A 24,102-nucleotide genomic window follows, 5' to 3' on the forward strand; every position below is an offset into this window, starting at 1 on the left:
TTTATGCAGGTAACGAGCTGAGATTAGGAGCACACTCTTAAAGGGAGTGCTCCTAATCTCAGCTTGTTACCTGTATAAAAGACACCTGTCCACAGAAGCAATCAATCAGATTCCAAACTCTCCACCATGGCCAAGACCAAAGAGCTCTCCAAAGATGTCAGGGACAAGATTGTAGACCTACACAAGGCTGGAATGGGCTACAAGACCATCGCCAAGCAGCTTGGTGAGAAAGTGACAACAGTTGGTGCAATTATTCACAAATGGAAGAAACACAAAAGAACTGTCAATCTCCCTCGGCCTGGGGCTCCATGCAAGATCTCACCTCATGGAGTTGCAATGGTCATGAGAATGGTGAGGAATCAGCCCAAAACTACACGGGAGGATCTTGTCAATGATCTCAAGGCAGCTGGGACCATAGTCACCAAGAAAACAATTGGTAACACACTACGCCGTGAAGGACTGAAATCCTGCAGCGCCCGCAAGGTCCCCCTTCTCAAGAAAGCACATATACATGCCCGTCTGATGTTTGCCAATGAACATCTGAATGATTCCCCATTCCCACCGTCAAACATGGAGGTGGAAACATTATGCTTTGGGGGTGTTTTTCTGCTAAGGGGACAGGACAACTTCACCGCATCAAAGGGACGATGGACGGGGCCATGTACCGTCAAATCTTGGGTGAGAACCTCCTTCCCTCAGCCACGGCATTGAAAATGGGTCATGGATGGGTATTCCAGCATGACAATGACCCAAAACACACGGCCAAGGCAACAAAGGAGTAGCTCAAGAAGAAGCACATTAAGGTCCTAGTCTCCAGACCTTAAGCCCATAGAAAATCTGTGGAGGGAGCTGAAGGTTCGAGTTGCCAAACGTCAGCCTTGAAACCTTAATGACTTGGAGAAGATCTGCAAAGAGGAGTGGGACAAAATCCCTCCTGAGATGTGTACAAACCTGGTGGCCAACTACAAGAAACGTCTGACCTCTGTGATTGCCAACAAGGGTTTTGCCACCAAGTACTAAGTCATGTTTTGCAGAGGGGTCAAATACTTATTTCCCTCATTAAAATGCAAATCAATTTATAACATTTTTGACATGCGTTTTTCTGGATTTTTTGTTGTTGTTATTCTGTCTCTCACTGTTCAAATAAACCTACCATTAAAATTATAGACTGATCATTTCTTTGTCAGTGGGCAAACTTACAAAATAAGCAGGGGATCAAATACTTTTTTCCCTCACTGTACTCCTATATAGCGTAACATACTCCTATATAGCATAACATACAGTACTCCTATATAGCATAACATACTCCTCTATAGCATAACATACTCCTCTATAGCATAATATACAGTACTCCTATATAGCATAACATACTCCTATATAGCATAACATACTCCTATATAGCATAACATACTCCTATATAGCATAACATACAGTACTCCTATATAGCATAACATACTCCTATATAGCATAACATACTCCTATATAGCATAACATACTCCTATATAGCATAACATACTCCTCTATAGCATAATATACAGTACTCCTCTATAGCATAACATACTCCTCTATATTACAGAAAAACATCAATTTATGAAAAAGAAAATTCATTTACATTTCAAACATGCTATTTGATTAGATATTATTTTTACCGTTGCCTTTGATTCTCATCCACAACCACTCATGTTCCAAAGGTCATGTTAGAGTAATTAAAAGTTACACAGGAAGTTCATTAAATGTCCGTTCTAAATTCCAAATTCCACCTCTAGTGGATTCCTCTTCCCCCTCAGTTAGTAAATATCAGCAGAGTTCATTAGTGGTCATACCTAAGTGGATTAGATAGAGTGTGAAAGAATAAACACTGGTTCTTGTTTGTTCTGTGTTGGATTAATCAGAGAGAAAATGGCTGAATTATACATTGCATGATGTTTAATTAGCAGGCTAGTTGGAGGGAACTTTGTAATTAGAACTCAACCTTGTGAGGAAAGGTCAAAAGTCGTCGGTTGCCATGGCGCAGAGTAGGCCTGTCTACTACGGAAAGGGTGCTGCGCCACGGCATCGGCAAGCTTCCTGAATATGCAGCTGTTATTGGCTTTGATACTGAGCCACGTTCAGGGGGGAAAAACTCTCTCTCTTTATTTTGCTCACACACCAGTTCTAAAGGAATTATATGGTGTGTATAGTTGCCATAAAAATGTGATGTTCTTTTCCATGGCCTTTCTGAATAATAACCATATTCAAATCATTTGAAATGCTTCCATTATGGCCAGAGGATGTTTACTACATCAGAATGCTACCCTGACAACCTAAAAATGCCCTCTCTCTGTTCTCCAACCGAGAATGCAAAGGGGGAAGAAGTGTCTGTCTTGAAGTTAACGTGGTGGGACATTGTGATAGGAGACAGAAGGATGTGATTGACATGATAAGCCCGGGGTTCCTCACACACACAGAGACAGTCGCACACACGAGCTCGCACACACATGCACCAACGCACATACACACACATACAGACACACACACAAAATCACACACTGAAGCCTACTAACCTGCCTGTAGACCTTCCCAATAACAACTCCACACACTAACACTAGCTGATACTCTGCAGGAAGCTATTCCATGTTATTACCTATTTTCTATTATTTTTCCTTAAATCAGGTTCCAACATGGGAAGGCAGAGTAGCAGAAGATCTCCAGCATTATTAACCTGTCTTTTTCCATGAGGGAGGCAGTGACACGGCGCAGACAAGCGCTGAGACACACAATGCTCCGAAGTCGTCAGACGGGGAGAGGGGGAAACAAAATGATTGCCTCAAAGCAGGCCAGATTATTTTTTTTTACCTTTATTTAACTAGGCAAGTCAGTTAAGAACAAATTCTTATTTTCAATGACAGCCTAGGAACAGGGGGTTAACTGCCTTGTTCAGGGGCAGAACGACAGATTTGTACCTTGTCAGCTCGGGGATTTGAACTTGCAACCTTTCGTTACTAGTCCAACACTAACCACTAGGCTACCCTGCCGCCCCAGATGGGAGAGGAACGAACGAAGGAAGACTGGAGGAAGACTGGAGGAAGGGAAAAGAAGTGAAAGGGAAATGAAAGGCCTTATGTGAGGAGACAAGTGCAGGTGCTCCACAGCAGTGAGATTGTCATCACTGCTTTCCCGAGGGAGCCACCCAACGAAATGTGCCATTTACAACGGGAAGCGTTGTAATTGTGTGTGTGTGTGTGTGTGTGTGTGTGTGTGTGTGTGTGTGTGTGTGTGTGTGTGTGTGTGTGTGTCTGTGTGTGTGTTTTTTTAAGTATACTTATTGGGACCTGAAGTCCCCACAAGGTCAAATTATATTTCTAGGGAGTTTAGGGGTTAAGGTTGGAATTAGTTTCAGGGGCTAGGGTTAGTTTTAGGGTTAGGAGCTAGGTTTTGGGGTTAAAGTTAGGGAAAATAGGATTTTGAATGGGACTGAATCGTGTGTCCCCACAAGGTTAGTACAGATGGCAGGCTAACTCAAGCACAGTTCTGCACAATGTGAAAACCTCAATTCAGTTTCTACAGCACTGTGCAGCCAGTTAGCAGTGACTGTACTTTCTCAAAGTTCTCCCATTACTGTTAAATATGCATATCTGTCAACCCAGTAGACTACATCAGCAACACAAAGACGCTCCCTTAAACAGATGGAGGAGTAGCTGAACACTAAAGCACTCCAAGTATCATCTGCCTGTGTCTGCCTGCCTAACAAACGTAAGAACATTCTGAAAAAGAAAGATTGATAACCACCCTCAAAACCTAGTAGGCCTATAACAAAAACCCAAGACAAATTGCTCCCTATGAAAACTCTAAATCAATATATAACACTACAACAGCCTCAGAATTAAATCAACAGCAGTCCCAAAAATAAGAAAAAAAACTCAGACACAAATAATTATTGAACAAGCAATAATTTCAGGCTATTGCAGCCTGGTCTCAGACTAGATGCAACATAGTAAATTCGGGACATTCAAATGAGTACGATATGTTACGTTTGATATGGTTACATAAGACAGAAGGTTACTTAAGGCAAAAACAAAAGTAAGGTGGATGGGTGGGAGTATAAAAGGAACGTCCAGTAATCCAAAGGTTGCGCTTGAATCTTATCACGGACATTTAGCTAATTAGCAACTTCGCAATTGTAATTCGTAACATATCATACGAAATGGATGATGGACATACTGTCAGGTACGTCGTAAAAAGTGGACCAAAGCGCAGCGGGTATCGTGCTCATCTTCCTTTTTATTTGGATAAACGTGAACACTTAACAAAAATAACAAACAACGACGAAAACAGTCCTGTAAGGCTACACAGCTACACACGGAACAACTACCCACAAAAACAGTGACAAAAACCCCCCTACTTAAATATGGCCTCCAATTAGAAGCAATGAAGAACAGCTGCTTCCAATTGAAGTCCAAACCAAAACCTGAACATAGAAATAGACTAAATAGACATTCAAACATAGAAATAGACAACATAGAACATTACCCAAAAACCCAAGACACATAAATCAAACACACCCCTGCCACATCCTGACCATACTATAATAACAAAATGACCCCTTACTGGTCAGGACGTGACACATACACAAATTAATACATACCATACAAAACGTAACATATCACATACTATGTTACATTTACCCGAGTCCAGGTTGGCTAAATATACAGTTAAAGTTGGAAGTTTACATACACTTAGGTTGGAGTCATTAAAACTCGTTTTTCAACTACTCCACAAATTTCTTGTTAACAAACTATAGTTTTGGCAAGTCAGTTAGAACATCTACTTTGTGCATGACAAGTAAGTTTTCCAACAATTGTTTACAGACAGATTATTTCACTTATAATTCACTGTATCACAATTCCAGTGGGTCAGAAGTTTACATACACTAAGTTGACTGTGCCATTAAACAGCTTGGAAAATTCCAGAAAATTATGCCATGGCTTTAGAAGCTTCTGATTTTTTATTTTTATTTTCACCTTTATTTAACCAGGTAGGCCAGTTGAGAACAAGTTCTCATTTACAACTGCGACCTGGCCAAGAAAAAGCAAAACAGTGCGACACAAACAACAACACAGAGTTAAACATGGAATAAACAAACGTACAGTCAATAACACAATAGAAAAAAGTATATGTACAGTGTGTGCAAATGGCGTGAGGAGGTAAGGCAGTAGATAGGCCATAGTAGAGAAGTAATTACAATTTAGCAAATTAACACTGGAGTGATAGATGTGCAGATGATGATGTGCAAGTAGAAATACTGGTGTGCAAAAGATAGGCTAATTGACATCATTTGAGTCAATTGGAGGTGTACCTGTGGATGTATTTCAAGGCCTACCTTCAAATGCAGTGCCTCTTTGCTTGACATCATGGGAAAATCAAAAGAAATCTGCTAAGACCTCAGAAAAAAATTGTAGACCTCCACAAGTCTGGTTCATCCTTGGGAGCAATGTCCAAATGCCTGAAGGTACCATGTTCATCTGTACAAACAATAGTACGCAAGAATAAACACCATGGGACCACGCAGCCGTCATAACGCTCAGGAAGGAGACGCGTTCTGTCTCCTAGAGATGAACGTACTTTGGTGCGAAAAGTGCAAATCAATCCCAGAACAACAGTAAAGGACCTTGTGAAGATGCTGGAGGAAACAGGTACAAAAGTATCTATATCCACAGTAAAGCGAGTCCTATATCGACATAACCTGAAAGGCCGCTCAGCAAGGAAGAAGCCACTGCTCCAAAACCGCCATAAAAAAGCCAGAATACGGTTTGCAACTGCACATGGGGACAATGATTGTACTTTTAGGAGAAATGTCCTCTGGTCTGATAGAAAAATATAACTGTTTGGCCATAATGACCATCGTTATGTTTGGAGGAAAAAGGGGGAGGTTTGCAAGCCGAAGAACACCATCCCAACCGTGAAGCACGGGGGTGGCAGCATCATGTTGTGGGGGTGCTTTGCTGCAGGAGGGACTGGTGCACTTCACAAAATAGATGGCACCATGAGGCAGGAAAATTATGTGGATATATTGAAGCAACATCTCAAGACATCAGTCAAGAAGTTAAAGCTTGATTGCAAATGGGTCTTCCAAATGGACAATGACCCCAAGCATACTTCCAAAGTTTTGGCAAAATGGCTTAAGGACAACAAAGTCAAGGTATTGGAGTGGCCATCACAAAGCCCTGACCTCAATCCCATAGAAAATCTGCAGGCAGAACTGAAAAAGTGTGTGAGAGCAAGGAGGCCTACAAACCTGACTCAGTTACACCAGCTCTGCCAGGAGGAATGGGCCAAAATTCACCCAACTTATTGTGGGAAGCTTGTGGAAGGCTACCCAAAACATTTGTCCCAAATCAAACAATTTAAAGGCAATGTTACCAAATACTAATTGAGTGTATGTAAACTTCTGACCCACTGGGAATGTGATGAAATAAATAAAAGCTGAAATAAATCATTCTCTCTACTATTGTTCTGACATTTCACATTCTTAAAATAAAGTGGTGATCCTAACTGACCTAAAACCTGGAATTTTTACTAGGATTAAAAAGGTCAGGAATTGTGAAAAACTGAGTTTAAATGTAGTTGGCTAAGGTGTATGTAAACTTCCGACTTCAACTGTATATACATATATATTTTTTACTACTGCACTTAAAGACATTTTCAAAGTTCTTGAAATGTTCCATATTGACAGACCTTAATGTCTTACAGTAACGATGGACTGTCGTTTCTCTTTGCTTATTTGAGATGTTCTTGCCATAATATGGACTTGGTATTTTACCAAATAGGGCTATCTTCTGTATACCAACCCTAACTTGTCACAACACAACTGATTGGCTCAAACACATTAAGATGGAAAGAAAATCCACAAATGAACTTTAAAAAAGGCAGACCTGTTAATTGAAACACATTCAAGGTGACTACCTCATGAAGCTGGTTGAGAAAATGCCAAAAGTGTGCAAAGCTGTCATCAGGGCAAATGTTGGCTACTTTGAATGTAAAATCTAAAATATATTTTGATATGTTTAACAGTTTTTTGGTTACTACATGATTCCATATGTGTTATTTCATAGTTTTGATGTTTCACTATTATTCCATTTTTTATTTAACTAGGCAAGTCAGTTAAGAACAAATTCTTATATACAATGACAGCCTACCTACAGGGTCAGCAGCAGGAGGAAATTCATTTTTTAAAATATTTGTTTTACCTTTATTTTAACTAGGCAAGTCAGTTAAGAAAAAATTCTTATTTACAATGACAGCCTAGGAACAGTGGGTTAACTGCCTTGTTCAGGGCAGTATGACAGATTTTTACCTTGTCAGCTCAGGGATTCAATCTAGCAACCTTTACTGGCCCAACGCTCTAACTACTAGGCTACCTGCCGCCCTGGCAAATTAGGGTTAAGTGCCTTGCTCAAGGACACCTGACGGCTCAGGTATTCGAACCAGCAACCTTTTGGTTACTAGCCCAATGCCCTAACCTCTAGGCTACCTGCCGCCCATGACCTTGTCACCACATTCTACTCATTCTCATGCAGCCAGGCTCAACCATTAAACCCCACACAGGCCCACTGAACGGAGCCTTGCTCAACCATTAAACCCCACATAGGCCTACTGAACGGAGCCTTGCTCAACCATTAAACCCCACATAGGCCTACTGAACGGAGCCTTGTTCAACCATTAAACCCCAAATAGGCCTACTGAACGGAGCCTTGTTCAACCATTAAACCCCACATAGGCCCACTGAACGGAGCCTTGCTCAACCATTAAACCCCACATAGGCCCACTGAACGGAGCCTTGTTCAACCATTAAACCCCACATAGGCCTACTGAACGGAGCCTTGCTCAACCATTAAACCCCATATAGGCCCACTGAACGGAGCCTTGCTCAACAATTAAACCCCACCGTCCTACTGAACGGAGCCTTGCTCAACCATTAAACCCCACATAGGCCTACTGAACGGAGCCTTGCTCAACCATTAAACCCCACATAGGCCTACTGAACGGAGCCTTGCTCAACCATTAAACCCCACATAGGTCTACTGAACGGAGCCTTGTTCAACCATTAAACCCCACATAGGCCTACTGAACGGAGCCTTGCTCAACCATTAAACCCCACAGGCCTACTGAACGGAGCCTTGCTCAACCATTAAACCCCACATAGGCCTACTGAACGGAGCCTTGCTCAACCATTAAATCCCACATAGGCCTACTGAACGGAGCCTTGCTCAACCATTAAACCCCACAGTACTACTGAACGGAGCCTTGCTCAACCATTAAACCCCACATAGGTCTACTGAACGGAGCCTTGCTCAACCATTAAACCCCACAGTACTACTGAACGGAGCCTTGCTCAACCATTAAACCCCACATAGGTCTACTGAACGGAGCCTTGCTCAACCATTAAACCCCACATAGGCCTACTGAACGGAGCCTTGCTCAACCATTAAACCCCACAGGCCCACTGAATGGAGCCTTGCTCAACCATTAAACCCCACAGGCCCACTGAATGGAGCGGATCATGTAAAGATGAAAAGCCCAGGCCTACAAACAGTGGTGTTGTGCTGCTGGAGTGCAAGGGAGCGCCTCACTTTTTATACTTTGAGAATAAAAGTAGCTGGTAAAAGTATTTATAAAAAATGATTTCTGAAGCTGAATCAATGTCCCGTAAGATCACATAATGATGAATGTGTATTTTACATAACAGAACCGACTATAATAGCATAGGGTAGTAGGCTTTTACATAACAGAACCGACTATAATAGCATAGCGTAGTAGGCTTTTACATAACAGAACCGACTATAATAGCATAGCGTAGTAGGCTTTTACATAACAGAACCGACTATAATAGCATAGCGTAGTAGGCTTTCACATAACAGAACCGACTATAATAGCATAGCGTAGTAGACTTTTACATAACAGAACCGACTATAATAGCATAGCGTAGTAGGCTTTTACATAACAGAACCGACTATAATAGCATAGCGTAGTAGGCTTTTACATAACAGAACCGACTATAATAGCATAGCGTAGTAGGCTTTTACATAACAGAACCGACTATAATAGCACAGCGTAGTAGGCTTTTACATAACAGAACCGACTATAATAGCACAGCGTAGTAGGCTTTTACATAACAGAACCGACTATAATAGCATAGCGTAGTAGGCTTTTACATAACAGAACCGACTATAATAGCACAGCGTAGTAGGCCTATAACGTTGACGTTACACCAACACATCGTTTCTAGTGAGATTTTAGGATGGTTAGCTGAAGCTGAATAGTCGCATTTCTTTTCTCATGCGGCCACAACTCAACAACAGGTCACGCCTCTAGGCAGCATATACACCGAGTGTACAAAATATTAAGAACACCTTCCTAATATTGAGTTGGGGCATGGACTCTACAAGGTGTCGAAAGCGTTCCACAGGGATGCTGGCCCATGTTGACTCTAATGCTTCCCACAGTTGTGTCAAGTTGGCTGGATGTCCTTTGAGTGGTGGACTATTCTTGATACACACGGGAAACTGTTGAGCGTTAAAAAAAACAGCAGCGTTGCAGTTCTTGACCCAAACTGGTGCGCTGGCACGGACTACCCCCGTTCAAAGGCACATTTCACCGGTAAAACGTGAAGAACTATCATTCACGACTGACAGTGATGATGGCCTATTTTGAAATGAGGTACGCCTAACTTGGTGTTTGAGGGTATTAAAAATATATACTTTTCTTGAAACAATATGTGTGGGCTTAGGCAGACGTTGCAATTGGAGGATGCATTTTATGCATATTCTATAATAATAGTAAATAGGTTACATCTGTTGGTACAACATTTTGAGAAATTACGTAAATTACCATTTTTTTGGCGGTCCTGCACCTAGAAAAAATAGCATTACACCACAAGACAGAAATAATGTACTCTCTCCGCTAACAGGGCAAGAGCACAGTACTACAGCCCCTGAAGCTCTGCACAGATCCAAAGGCAAATGAATTTCATCCATGGCTGTGACTGATAGAAAATGAGTAGTGTGCGCCCTCGTGTGGCCACTAAGGACCTGTACATTCTATCTGGGCTTCTGTTTATGGTTGCTAGGCAACGAGAGAACAAAATCATTTTTGCAAATGATACACTTTGTATGTCGTGTCGTGGGCTGGTTTGCTATAAAGCTGCACACTACGTATCGTCTCTCGTCTTTTTTCTGTATTGTATCCGAATTTATACAAACCAGGATGTCATCGGCTAAGCAGTCAAAAGAAAAGGATCCTGCCGATATTGTTAATCAGAACGCAATTCACATAGAGACCATAAAGAAAGAGAATAGGAGCCAAAAAGTTTACACGCTATTTAGCATCAACCCGTACAAAAGACGTAAGCACATTCCACCTCTGTAGAAAGGTGTGTGGATTAATGTGAACGAGGAATTTCATGATGAACAACCACTTTTTCTCATCTTCTTTCACTTCTCAGTTCACATTTTGACTGACAAACCTATGGCTGGCAACAAGACACACGACAAAGTGCAGGAAGACCGTAAGTATGCCTAATAGCTCTTCTTCAATTTTATGAGATGTTGGCCAATCTCTTACCCAAGGACTATACAGCTGATTAAAATAACCAACTCGATTATTTGAAACAGCTGTGTAGTGCGGGGCAAAAACCAAAACGTGCACCCAGGACAGTTTGGGAAACCCTGTCTATGACTGTTTTATCCCCCAGCTGCTTTCCTAAGGGCCATCCACAGGGCTTGTTTGGAGCCAACCAAGAAATACACTCACCCCCAAACTGAGAGCCAGGAGATAGGCTGGATATCCAGACCTCTGGTAAGAAATCCCTCTTTGTGAGTGATGATCAGGAAAATAGCTACTTTTCAAAATGGTTTGACAAGTTGTGTCCCCTTTACTTCCAGGTATTTGCTGTAACAAGTTGTCATGTCCCCTGTCTGAGTGTCCTAAGCCTGTTGTGGCACTGTCACAGCCCGCTAAAATAGCTTTTCTGCCCTGTGAGATTGTTTCAGATCGCAGCGATAGAAGACTGAACTGGTCACGGCAGAACTCTGAGATCACCAAGTACATGGATGCAGCATGGCGTCTGAAAGAACAGACACAGAACCTGGGTTAGATCTACAGCCTACCAGACTTAATTATCAGAACCTGGTTCATTGGTCTCTTTACTGGATAAAAATTGAGTGGAAACACAGTTATGAAGAATATTACTTTACCGTCCAAAGGAAACACAATGTAACTGGTTGCAGGCTTACAGGTAAACCTACTGTAATTAAGCAATAAGGCCCAAGGGGGTGTGGTATATGGCTAATATACCACAGCTAAGGGCTGTTCTTAGGCACTACGCAGAGTGCCTGGATACAGCCTGGATACAAACCACCAAGGTGCCTTAATGCTATTATAAACTGGTTACCAACATAATTAGAAGAGTGAAAATAAATAGTCACACCTGTGGTATAACAGACTGTATACCACGGCTTTCAGTCAATCAGCATCCAAGGCTCGAAACACCCAGTTTATAACAAACACCACACAAGAGAAACATGAAGCAGCACACTAATCATTTATTCAAGTAAAACATATGCAGCTGTAGCCTGGTCCTAGATCTGTTTGTGCTCTTGCCAGCTCCATCAGTCATTGTCAAGCAAAACACGGCATGAAATGAGTTGGTATAATAGCACAAACAGACTGGCACTCAGGCTAGAGAAGAGGTTATTCTTGCCCAAAATGTGCCAACTATTGCCATACCAGCAACAAATGAGAACCTGTTTGCAGAATAAACATTTACCCAGATCTATAGAAAGTAACACATTGGCCCACTACACATTAATAATATTGATACATGGAAAAGGCCAAACATGACAGCTGTTCAATATTAGAAAATGTCACATCACTAAAGGCAGTTAATCAGAGGGTCAATAAGTAGACTTGCAAAGTGTGCATTTTACAAAAATCTATCAAGTATTTACTCAAACTAGATGACATACATTTGTGGAAGTGGCTTCATCATTGTTTTCACTTTCAGCAAATAGTTTCACAAATGTAGACGCCTTACAACAATGTATAAAGATCTCCTTTAAAAGACACATGGATTTTTTTTTACTGACGATAATAAAATGTCATTGTACGTTGAGGTCCATATTCATGTTAGGGGTTTAAACCATTAAAAAAACATTGAATTTGGCATGTTTGGTACCGCTCTGTCAGGTTTTCATATGGAGAAATTCTAAAACTTGCATGCAGCCATGTCCACATCTTGTGGCCTTGGTGATACTCTAGGAAGGACATCTTGTGGCCTTGGTGATACTCTAGGAAGGACATCTTGTAGCCTTGGTGATACTCTAGGAAGGACATCTTGTAGCCTTGGTGATACTCTAGGAAGGACATCTTGTAGCCTTGGTGATACTCTAGGAAGGACATATTGTAGCCTTGGTGATACTCTAGGAAGGACATCTTGTAGCCTTGGTGATACTCTAGGAAGGACATCTTGTAGCCTTGGTGATACTCTAGGAAGGACATCTTGTAGCCTTGGTGATACTCTAGGAAGGACATCTTGTAGCCTTGGTGATACTCTAGGAAGGACATCTTGTAGCCTTGGTGATACTCTAGGAAGGACATCTTGTAGCCTTGGTGATACTCTAGGAAGGACATCTTGTAGCCTTGGTGATACTCTAGGAAGGACATCTTGTAGCCTTGGTGATACTCTAGGAAGGACATCTTGTAGCCTTGGTGATACTCTAGGAAGGACATCTTGGGAAATCATCACAAAGGGCCTCCACATCAGTCCACTGCCCCAAGGGCTCCATGAAGGGTGATGTGTGTGATCAAGTATAGAAAGAGAGGACTCTAATATCGCTTCCTTCCAGAAGTTGGGATGCAGTGTGGCTAAGACCGAAGACAACACACCCACCTCTTTAGGAGCGACCCTTCATCTTCTTGCGTGCATTCTTGCCCGGTCTTTTCTGAATGCACAAAAAAAAGGATCAAAATTACAAATGAACTAAAAAATTTCAATTAATAACAAACAAAATGTACCAACACTATAAACAATATTTTAATTCAAAATGTGATATTGTATGACACAATCATGGCTGTCTGTCGGTGACTTACAGGCCCTCCTTTGGCGGGGCCTCTTCCACCTGGTCCTGCTTTGCCTCCTTTCCCTCCCTTTCCTCCTTTCCCATGAGCCACCTTGGCTCGGAACCCTGACACATCGTTGTGGCTGTCCTTGGTGTTCCACTTGGATCCACTTTTCTTCCCGCCAAAGCCAAACCTCTGGTCTTTATACTTCCTCTTAGCATTGGGCCTGTCAAGTCAGAGACTTCAGTTTTAGTCCAAATAGATTTGGTATAAAAGCACTGAATACAATGAATATAGCTAGGTAGTTGAAGAAGCATTGTGAACAACATTCCCAACTCTGTGCGGCATCTTACCCTTTCTTGTTCATGACCTTTTTCTCAGGTGTTTTGCCACCGGCCCCTTTCCCTGCACCTCCTTTAGCTGGAGCGCCTCCTTTAGCAGTTTTCTGATCTCCTTCCAGGAAGTCCAGTTTGTCAGTCATACCTACGAGAGAGGAGGGTGTTTAATGTTATGACTCACATTTAGCAGATGTCACCTAAAGCAACTTACCAACCAAAATATTGCAAACAAGATGGGTGACTTGGGTGGTAAACAAAACATGTGGAACAGAGGACCCACCTTTTTGATACCTCTTCACTGCAGACATCATGGCCTTCTTCTCCTTCTGTCTCTTCTGAATAACCTCCACTTGTACCTACAACACCAATTTCATAAGATCACATTCACCAAGAGGACATAATAAAGAGTCAAATTCCTTTGAGACCCCCACTGCTGTCATGTAAGATGAACGGAGACTGACCTTCTTGCCATACTTCCTTTGTTCTCTTAGTTTCTTGGCCTTTTCCGACTTCTCCATCATGATCTGCTTCGTGATGAGTTTCTTCCTGATCTGTAGGAAAAGATAAAGGATCGCATTATTCATGACCACACCAGTGTTTCCGTGACAGTCAACCAGATTTGAAATTGCTGGACAAATGTGCATATCAAATAGAATCTCAGTTGGATGCCAGCCACGTTTAGGGTAAAGCGTAAATCATGGCCCGCCGCCCCACTGTGACGCGATAGCCCGCCGCCCCACTGTGACGCGATAGCCCGCCGCCCCACTGTGACGCGATAGCCCGCCGCCCCACTGTGACGCGATAGCCCGCCGCCCCACTGTGACGCGATAGCCCGCCGTCCCACTGTGACGCGATAGCCCGCCGTCCCACTGTGACGCGATAGCCCGCCGTCCCACTGTGACGCGATAGCCCGCCGTCCCACTGTGACGCGATAGCCCGCCGTCCCACTGTGACGCGATAGCCCGCCGTCCCACTGTGACGCGATAGCCCGCCGTCCCACTGTGACGCGATAGCCCGCCGTCCCACTGTGACGCGATAGCCCGCCGTCCCACTGTGACGCGATAGCCCGCCGTCCCACTGTGACGCGATAGCCCGCCGTCCCACTGTGACATACGTAGCTACATGGCTCTGAGACAAACAGCTGCGAGGGACGAACAGCCCGAATGTGCACCTCCCTACAATTCCCAACAAATGCGTCTCCGGTACGCATCCTTTACTCATTTGAATGCATTGACAGTTGGAAAAATTGCTTGAACTGCTCTGAGAATTAGAAAAGCATGAAAGCCAACAGTCCAATATTCTACAACACTGCTGTGCGTATGAATACACAATTTGGACTATGTTAAATTCTTAATGCTTTGTTAGGAGTGCCCACTGCCAATTCATTGTGACCATCATGGAAATTACTGCAATTATAATGCAAGAAATGATAGCCTACCAAGTGTACGTTGGCTCCTTGCACAAAGCATGTCTCCCTCCATCCATCTAGCTTGCCAATATCCTCTGCTGCTGCGGAGTCAATTTCTTTTTCAACTTGTCTGTGCCTCCATCCTTGGTAAAGTAGCTAGTTAGCCAACTACTCGACCAGGCATTAGATTAGTGGAATACTCCTCCTTGGTGGACTAGGTATGAAAAAGTTCTCTTTTATGAAGAGTAATCTAGCAAAAAGTCATAAAATACCAAAACACTTCTCCGCTGTGTGCATACAGTTGTGTCCGTCAACATTGTGGTGATACTGATGGTTTCCCGGGACTGATTGCTTCTACGGTTGTGGCTACAAAGTACAACTACGGGAATAGTAGTGACTTTACATAGTAGGTTAGGAGAATTAGGTTAAGGTTAGGGTTAGGCTTAGCTAAAATAATGCAGCTGTACTCCATCTAGCCACAACCTTAAAATCCATCTGTTCCGAGAATCCACCAGTTTACGACACCACTACCATGATACAATGTTGCAAGTTCCTTTGAGAGCACAAGTGCAAGACAGGTTGTCTTCTAATTGCATAATCTGTCTGAACCAACCTCCAACACATAGCCAATGTGATTTACAGAGGATATTTATTTTCATCACAATACCTTTTGCAAATCAATATTTATTTGTTTTTCATGCATTTATCTACCAAAAGCCTGCCATAACATTGACCACCCCCTTTGTTTTACATTTACATTTAAGTCATTTAGCAGACGCTCTTATCCAGAGCGACTTACAAATTGGTGCATTCACCTTATGATATCCAGTGGAACAACCACTTTACAATAGTGCATCTAAATCTTTTAATGGGGGGTTTTAACACTCACTGTTTATTATCTATGGTCACTTTACCTACATGTACAAATTACCTCGACTAACCTGTACCCCCTGTATATAGCCTCGTTATTTTATTGTGTTACTTTTAATTTTTTACTTCAGTTTGAGTAAATATTTTCTTAACTCTATTTCTTGAACTGCATTGTAAGTAAGCAGCTGCCTGGGGCGGCAGGTAGCTTAGTGGTTAGAGCGTTGAGCCAGTACCCAGAAAGTTACAAGATCGAATCCCTGAGCTGACAAGGTAAAAATCTGTCGTTCTGCCCCTGAACTAGGCAGTTCCTAGGCCGTCTGACTTGCCTAGTGTGTGTGTGTGTGCACACGTTGTATTCAGCAAATAAACATTAGACAAAATGTGATTTGAATTGCTGGCTAAAGGAATAGCTTGACAACATAACTTTTCAAAAGTTTGGTTGTCAGAGAGATCAAGCCAAACCTGATGCAATTCAGTCACATACATATAAAGACAGATGGCAAGATCTCTCTGGGAGTAAGGCCAGATCAGGACACCCTACCTTCTGCATTTGCTGGTCTGACTTGGCCATCTCTGCAAAGTAGTCCTCAGGTCTCTTGGTGGCTATCTTCAGCTTCAGTAGCCGGGGCATCGCTTCCAGAACAGCTTCTTGGGCCTGGCGGTAACTGGAAGAGACCAATGAAAGAGAGGATATGTTTTACAATTGCTATTACTAGGACAGCATCATGACATTACAACTGATATGAACCTGTATGGCCATTAGACACCCACAAGAACATCTCTCTCTGGAAGTCGTCATCCGGGTTGATGTCTTCGCTAGCCTTGTTGTCGAGTCTGCCCTCGGACTTGGCAACGATGTCATCAGCGGGGAGATTGACCATGTCCAGCCTCTCTACCCAGGGTAGTGTGTTCTTACGAAAGTCAGCGAGGCATTGTTTCAAACCCTCCTGTCCACAACCATGAATCAAATACGGATCATATTAGAACAGCCAATCATTTGTGACTTACGAGTCGAATAAAGCATGAATGAGAGATAGACAATGGTGGTTTTCTGGTCGCAGACACGTGCGCATGTCAACACTCACCACATTGTTGACAATCTTCTTCGGTTCTTGTGTTGTAAAGTTCAACCCAGGCTTTAGCAATCCCTTTGCGAATGCATCTTGAAGCTAATGAAAACGAAAAACACAGCACAGTTACGCCTCGTGGAGCACCTACACAACGTTAACGGAGACAGTTAGTTAACTAGCTAGCTAACCTGGCTAATGTTAGCTAGCACGCTATAACATAACCAGTTACCTCTCCGTCAGATAATTCGCTGTCCTCCTCAGACGTCTCACCTAACTGCTCGCCATCTTCAATAATATCCATGGTATTGTTTACGGGAATGAATGGATACAAACAGTGATTTTGTGGACCAAATACCATAAAATTAGTGCTCACATGGAGCGGTTCACGTGAGAAGGAATTGGCGTCTGTAAATGGTACACCGAAAATGTCTACCGGTGAAACACCCGCCCCGAAGTAATCAGAGGTTCCTATCCGAAGTTTTCTTTTGCGGTTTACAGCTCTCACGTATAACTCGTGAAAAAAAGGACCAGAGGACTATAAACCTTCTTCGTGTGAATTTCCGACATATATTCGATTTATAATGATATAGGTGTATGCTTTAATTAGTTATATTCGTTACTTATTATGTAATTATGCATTGTATGAAGGATTCTCCATAATGATAGAATTTGACGATAACATGATATATATACATATATTCCACGCTTCGGCAAAAATAGCATGTCAATCTCTGGAAGTCTCACTGTATTCAAATTAAGTAATTAATAAGGAGTTTTGCGGAATAAACACAATTATTTATTAATTTGTATTTTCAATACAGGTAAGTAGCTAGCCTAGTAAAATAAGACGATCATTTATTTTCAAAGTTGACCTTTACGGTTCCAGATAACTCTATAAAAAGTATTGAAGATCAGGTGTTGTAGATGTAAACTTCAAGGGACAGGAGGCAATTTCAGATTAAGGTGAAAATGATTAATATGGCCATACAGAATTGAATTAGTATCCTTCCGACTTTTGCCTGCCACATAAAGATAAAAATCCTTCTAAATGTTTTTTATTTTTCTTTCCCTTTTACTGGCAGATTTTAGTCTGCAGTTTTGACGTGACAGGACTGTGTGATGTCTGCAGTGGTGGCCCAGTGTCACTACAGCTTTGGTCTGCGGACCGGCGTGGCAAATAACCGGTGCTACTTTGATGAGCAGACCGTCATCTTCCCATCTGGGAACAACTGTGTTCGGTATTTGCCACGAACACTACTCAGGATTACAACAATATGTCTAAGGTCATGGTGTTTTATAGATGTTTAGTGTTTCTGACACTACAGCACTCTCTCTGAAATATTTTCATCGACAAATATAAACCTGGTATTCAAAACAGAATTAGGTGTTAACAACCTGTTCAATTTATCCAACTTCCAGTTATGTTTTCTTTGATTCATCCTTGATTTTGCTTCTCAGGTTTGGAGAGGAGTCAGGGGATGTATGCCCTGGCCATCAGCTCAAACCGCCGCTACCTGGCGGTGTCGGAGCATGGCAAGAGGGCCACCATCACCGTGTATGACCTGCAGCACGAGCAGAGCCGGAAGAGGAAGGTGCTGAGCGGAGGGGACATCCCTGTCCATGAGTTTGTCTAAATGGCGTTCTCAACTGACTCCAAGTACTTCATCAGCCAGTCAGGGGCGCCAGACTACATGCTCTTCTATTGGATGTGGGAGAAGCAGAAGATCATGGCCACGGTGAAGACCACTGTGGCCGCTAACCCAGTCAACCAGGTGAGGTCGGACTGCTCTCTTGTTAGCAGTGGTGTAAAGTACTTCAGTAAACATACTTTAAAGTACTACTGAAGTCGTTTTTTGGGTTATCTGTACTTACTTTACTATTTATATTTTTGACAATTTTTACTTTTACTTCAGTACATTCCTAAAGAAAATTCCCTGACACCTAAAAGTACTCGTTACATTTTGAATGCTTAGCAGGACAGGAAAAATATAAAATTCACATACTTATCAAGAGAACATCCTTGGTTATCCCTCCCTACTGCTTCTGACCTGGGGACTCACTAAACACACATGCTTCATTTGTAAATGATGTCTGAGTGTTGGAATGTGCCCCTGGTTATCTGTAAATAAAAAAAACACTAAAATGGTGCCGTTTGGTTTGCTTAATATAAGGAATTTGAAATAATTTATACTTTTACTTTTGATACTTAAGTATATTTTAGCAATTACATTTACTTTTGATACTTAATTATATTTAAAACCAAATACTTTTAGACTTTTACTCAAGTAGTATTTTACTAGGTGACTTTCACTTTTTCATTTTCTATTAAGGTATCTTTACTTTTACTCAAGTATGACAATTTGGTACTTTTCCCACCACTGCTTGTTAGTGGGGCCAGGGAAGAGTCCTTGGCAATGAAATGGTGGTGTGGAATGATCAGCATGCTCATTCAAAATAGCAGTGTTATTTTCCCATTTAAAAGGCATTAAATAACCTAACTGGTCCTTGCTCCTTACTCTGTTGTAGTATCAACTCTGTAGCTGATCAGACACATACTAATTTACTTACACAAGCTATATTTCGATGACACTGTATCACACTATATGTTTCCAGGTCAGTTTGAACCCATATGACAACACCCAGATCTGTGTGAGTGGGAATGGGGTCTTCAAGCTGTTCCACTATGCAGAGGGGGCTCTGAAGCAGTCCACCTTCCAGAAGCTGGAGACGCATAACTTGTTGTCCCACGCCTGGGTGTCTGTGGACAGGGTGATAGCCGGGACAGAGGCAGGCAGGCTGATGGTGTTTGAGTCTGGAGACCTGCGATGGGAAATGTGTGTGTCCACCAAGACCACCATGTCACAGGACCCAGAGAGGTGGGCATAGGGAGAAAAAGACAAGCTGGGGCTGAAAGAACTCCAAACAGATGTCACCCATACATTGTAAGAATGACCATGTTGTACAGTTTTCAATTTTTTAAATTACTTTTTACAGTGCAAAGGGAAATGATGAAGAGTCCCTTCCTCAGTTGCCTCGGGTTACAGTCATCACAGCGTACTCCAAAGGCTTTGCCTGTTCGGCCGGTCCTGGGACTGTGTGTCTGTTTGAGAGAACCGACGATAAGGACAACTACAGGAAGACCAGGGAGATAAAGGTAAGAAAGCTTTCACCTTGCTTCATTTCCATCACTCTTTCCAGCAATATGTTGTATAGAACTAAGCTCATTATTTGTGTGTGTGTGTGTGTGTGTGTGTGTGTGTGTGTGTGTGTGTGCGCGTGCGTGCGTGCGTGCGTGCGTGTTTTATTTTAAGAGTTTTATTCCAAAACGCTATATTTCCATTTTCAGAAATGTTGGTAAATTTGCTTTTATTGTTTAAAGAAATTATGAAAGAGATTGGTGTGTTTTCTCACTATCTAATCATGGCATGGGTTTGTTCAATGACAGACATGTATTTGTTTAAATCTATAATGGTGTATGGTTTCACTTCAGAGAGACAAATAATCATGTTTCTTTGCTAAATGCTACATATTCGTCTCACTCAGAGAAATAAGTAGCACTGCTAGGTTTTACACAGTAAAATGTACCAAATAACTAAATTTTTATTAATACATTTATATTATATTTGGCATTTTAGTCATTTAGCAGATGCTCTTATCCAGAGCGACTTACAGTAAGTGCATTCATCATAAGATAGCTAGGTGAGACAACCACATATAACAGTTAAATATACAGGATACGAACATTCCATTCCAGCTAAACAGTGGATACATAGTGTTTTGCAAAAAAGTATAATTTCATACACATCTAAAATCTTGGAATTAGAAATCTGAGAACAGTAATACTTTACACACACATTAAGTTACTCATAAGCAAACATTTCTGATGAAGAAACACAAATGGGAAAAATGTATGGACATAACATTTTGGAAATAAACTGTCCCATCCAGATCCCCCCAGACCAGTGCAGCCACGAGCCCAGCCAGGCAGAGCAGCAGCAAATTGTGTCTCTGGTCATCAGTCCGTCAGAGGAGACTGTAGTGACCAGTACAGACCGGGGTCAGCTCTACATTATCACCCTGTCCTCTGCTGAGATGAGCAAGGGGGAGCAGGCTCAGTTTGAGTTCCTGTCCTATTCCTTCCACTCTGGGTCTATCACTGGTCTGTCCATATGTATCCGTAAGCCCTTCATCGCTACCTGTTCCCTGGACCAGTCCGTACGCATCTGGAACTTCGAGACCAAGTAAGAGTTAGTCTCACTGGCCTCACGATCCCTTTAAGAAAATTTGTGATCGTCTCAGATCTCAGCTTGTTTTCTATTCTCAATGGTAGTTATATCTGAGGACGTTTCTTTCATGGCTGGTTTCTAGTGTTTTTTTTAGACTCAGCCTTTATTCAGATCCGTCTCCCTCTCCCTTCCCCTTTAGCCTTTTATCAGGTCCGTCTCCCTCTCCCTTCCCCTTTAGCCTTTTATCAGGTCCGTCTCCCTCTCCCTCTCCCTTCCCCTTTAGCCCTTTATCAGGTCCGTCTCCCTCTCCCTTCCCCTTTAGCCTTTTATCAGGTCCGTCTCACTCTCCCTTCTCTTTTAGCCTTTTATCAGGTCCGTCTCCCTATCCCTTCTCTTTTAGCCCTTTATCAGATCCGTCTCCCTCTCCCTTCCCCTTTAGCCTTTTATCAGGTCCGTCTCCCTCTCCCTTCCCCTTTAGCCTTTTATCAGGTCCGTCTCCCTCTCCCTTCCCCTTTAGCCTTTTATCAGGTCCGTCTCCCTCTCCCTTCCCCTTTAGCCTTTTATCAGGTCCGTCTCCCTCTCCCTTCCCCTTTAGCCTTTTATCAGGTCCGTCTCCCTCTCCCTTCCCCTTTAGCCCTTTATCAGATCCGTCTCCCTCTCCCTTCCCCTTTAGCCCTTTATCAGGTCCGTCTCCCTCTCCCTTCTCTTTTAGCCCTTTATCAGATCCGTCTCCCTCTCCCTTCCCCTTTAGCCCTTTATCAGGTCCGTCTCCCTCTCCCTTCCCCTTTAGCCTTTTATCAGGTCCGTCTCCCTCTCCCTTCCCCTTTAGCCTTTTATCAGGTCCGTCTCCCTCTCCCTTCCCCTTTAGCCCTTTATCAGGTCCGTCTCCCTCTCCCTTCTCTTTTAGCCCTTTATCAGGTCCGTCTCCCTCTCCCTTCTCTTTTAGCCCTTTATCAGATCCGTCTCCCTCTCCCTTCCCCTTTAGCCCTTTATCAGGTCCGTCTCCCTCTCCCTTCCCCTTTAGCCCTTTATCAGGTCCGTCTCCCTCTCCCTTCCCCTTTAGCCCTTTATCAGGTCCGTCTCCCTCTCCCTTCTCTTTTAGCCTTTTATCAGGTCCGTCTCCCTCTCCCTTCCCCTTTAGCCCTTTATCAGATCCGTCTCCCTCTCCCTTCCCCTTTAGCCCTTTATCAGATCCGTCTCCCTCTCCCTTCTCTTTTAGCCTTTTATCAGGTCCGTCTCCCTCTCCCTTCCCTTTTAGCCCTTTATCAGATCCGTCTCCCTCTCCCTTCCCCTTTAGCCCTTTATCAGATCCGTCTCCCTCTCCCTTCTCTTTTAGCCCTTTATCAGGTCCGTCTCCCTCTCCCTTCTCTTTTAGCCCTTTATCAGGTCCGTCTCCCTCTCCCTTCTCTTTTAGCTCTTTATCAGGTCCGTCTCCCTCTCCCTTCTCTTTTAGCCCTTTATCAGGTCCGTCTCCCTCTCCCTTCCCCTTTAGCCTTTTATCAGATCCGTCTCCCTCTCCCTTCCCCTTTAGCCCTTTATCAGGTCCGTCTCCCTCTCCCTTCCCCTTTAGCCCTTTATCAGATCCGTCTCCCTCTCCCTTCCCTTTTAGCCCTTTATCAGATCCGTCTCCCTCTCCCTTCTCTTTTAGCCCTTTATCAGGTCCGTCTCCCTCTCCCTTCTCTTTTAGCCCTTTATCAGGTCCGTCTCCCTCTCCCTTCCCCTTTAGCCTTTTATCAGGTCCGTCTCCCTCTCCCTTCCCCTTTAGCCTTTTATCAGGTCCGTCTCCCTCTCCCTTCCCCTTTAGCCTTTTATCAGGTCCGTCTCCCTCTCCCTTCCCCTTTAGCCCTTTATCAGGTCCGTCTCCCTCTCCCTTCTCTTTTAGCCCTTTATCAGGTCCGTCTCCCTCTCCCTTCTCTTTTAGCCCTTTATCAGGTCCGTCTCCCTCTCCCTTCTCTTTTAGCCCTTTATCAGGTCCGTCTCCCTCTCCCTTTTCTTTTAGCCCTTTATCAGGTCCGTCTCCCTCTCCCTTCTCTTTTAGCCCTTTATCAGGTCCGTCTCCCTCTCCCTTCTCTTTTAGCCCTTTATCAGGTCCGTCTCCCTCTCCCTTCTCTTTTAGCCCTTTATCAGGTCCGTCTCCCTCTCCCTTCCCCTTTAGCCTTTTATCAGGTCCGTCTCCCTCTCCCTTCCCCTTTAGCCTTTTATCAGGTCCGTCTCCCTCTCCCTTCCCCTTTAGCCCTTTATCAGATCCGTCTCCCTCTCCCTTCCCCTTTAGCCCTTTATCAGATCCGTCTCCCTCTCCCTTCTCTTTTAGCCCTTTATCAGGTCCGTCTCCCTCTCCCTTCTCTTTTAGCCCTTTATCAGGTCCGTCTCCCTCTCCCTTCCCCTTTAGCCCTTTATCAGGTCCGTCTCCCTCTCCCTTCCCCTTTAGCCTTTTATCAGATCCGTCTCCCTCTCCCTTCCCCTTTAGCCCTTTATCAGGTCCGTCTCCCTCTCCCTTCTCTTTTAGCCCTTTATCAGGTCCGTCTCCCTCTCCCTTCTCTTTTAGCCCTTTATCAGATCCGTCTCCCTCTCCCTTCTCTTTTAGCCCTTTATCAGGTCCGTCTCCCTCTCCCTTCCCTTTTAGCCCTTTATCAGGTCCGTCTCCCTCTCCCTTCCCCTTTAGCCTTTTATCAGGTCCGTCTCCCTCTCCCTTCCCCTTTAGCCTTTTATCAGGTCCGTCTCCCTCTCCCTTCCCCTTTAGCCTTTTATCAGGTCCGTCTCCCTCTCCCTTCCCCTTTAGCCCTTTATCAGGTCCGTCTCCCTCTCCCTTCTCTTTTAGCCTTTTATCAGGTCCGTCTCCCTATCCCTTCTCTTTTAGCCCTTTATCAGGTCCGTCTCCCTCTCCCTTCTCTTTTAGCCCTTTATCAGATCCGTCTCCCTATCCCTTCTCTTTTAGCCCTTTATCAGGTCCGTCTCCCTCTCCCTTCTCTTTTAGCCCTTTATCAGGTCCGTCTCCCTCTCCCTTCTCTTTTAGCCCTTTATCAGATCCGTCTCCCTCTCCCTTCTCTTTTAGCCCTTTATCAGGTCCGTCTCCCTCTCCCTTCCCCTTTAGCCTT

At 43.4% G+C, this 24,102-nt stretch overlaps 2 protein-coding genes and 1 pseudogene across 3 annotated transcripts in view; 2 read left to right on the plus strand and 1 right to left on the minus strand.

Moving 5' to 3' along the window:
* Positions 1-10,229: 10,229 nt before the first annotated feature.
* cfap144 (cilia and flagella associated protein 144) lies at positions 10,230-11,319 on the plus strand. Its single transcript, XM_014123495.3, has 4 exons — positions 10,230-10,381; positions 10,481-10,543; positions 10,730-10,833; positions 11,018-11,319. The coding sequence occupies exons 1-4, from the start codon at positions 10,243-10,245 to the stop codon at positions 11,129-11,131; spliced, it is 420 nt and encodes a 139-aa protein (XP_013978970.2). The 5' UTR covers positions 10,230-10,242; the 3' UTR covers positions 11,132-11,319.
* A 240-nt stretch (positions 11,320-11,559) lies between these two features.
* On the minus strand, positions 11,560-17,234 carry LOC106560521 (putative rRNA-processing protein EBP2). The gene is made up of 9 exons (XM_014123494.3): positions 17,011-17,234; positions 16,797-16,880; positions 16,483-16,658; positions 16,253-16,376; positions 13,895-13,984; positions 13,714-13,789; positions 13,449-13,578; positions 13,126-13,321; positions 11,560-12,977 (listed from the first exon to the last, which is right to left on the minus strand). Exons 1-9 carry the CDS (start codon positions 17,137-17,139, stop codon positions 12,930-12,932), a joined length of 1,053 nt encoding a protein of 350 aa, XP_013978969.1. The 5' UTR covers positions 17,140-17,234; the 3' UTR covers positions 11,560-12,929.
* A 97-nt stretch (positions 17,235-17,331) lies between these two features.
* The window catches only part of LOC106560511 (cilia- and flagella-associated protein 57-like), a 44,962-nt pseudogene continuing 38,191 nt past the window's right edge, over positions 17,332-24,102 (plus strand). Inside the window, exons 1-5 of the transcript XR_014378954.1 lie at positions 17,332-18,019; positions 18,240-18,553; positions 19,395-19,657; positions 19,776-19,935; positions 20,730-21,022. The product of XR_014378954.1 is annotated as a cilia- and flagella-associated protein 57-like (transcript). The remainder of the gene's footprint in view (positions 18,020-18,239; positions 18,554-19,394; positions 19,658-19,775; positions 19,936-20,729; positions 21,023-24,102) is intronic.

The sequence above is a fragment of the Salmo salar genome, chromosome 10 (assembly GCF_965601325.2).
Source record: "Salmo salar chromosome 10, fSalSal1, whole genome shotgun sequence".
Lineage (NCBI taxonomy): Eukaryota > Metazoa > Chordata > Actinopteri > Salmoniformes > Salmonidae > Salmo > Salmo salar.

Excerpts from the sequence above, each read along its gene's own strand:
- LOC106560521 (XM_014123494.3), bottom strand. The coding sequence starts at position 17,139 with ATGGTATTTGGTCCACAAAATCACTGTTTGTATCCATTCATTCCCGTA. Across the intron at positions 13,790-13,894 it reads AAAGGAAGTATGGCAAGAAG|GTACAAGTGGAGGTTATTCA; the intron begins GTCAGTCTCCGT and ends TTGGTGTTGTAG. Across the intron at positions 13,322-13,448 it reads AAGGTCATGAACAAGAAAGG|GCCCAATGCTAAGAGGAAGT; the intron begins GTAAGATGCCGC and ends CTGACTTGACAG.
- cfap144 (XM_014123495.3), top strand. The coding sequence starts at position 10,243 with ATGTCATCGGCTAAGCAGTCAAAAGAAAAGGATCCTGCCGATATTGTT. Across the intron at positions 10,544-10,729 it reads CGACAAAGTGCAGGAAGACC|CTGCTTTCCTAAGGGCCATC; the intron begins GTAAGTATGCCT and ends TTTATCCCCCAG. Across the intron at positions 10,834-11,017 it reads GCTGGATATCCAGACCTCTG|ATTGTTTCAGATCGCAGCGA; the intron begins GTAAGAAATCCC and ends CTGCCCTGTGAG.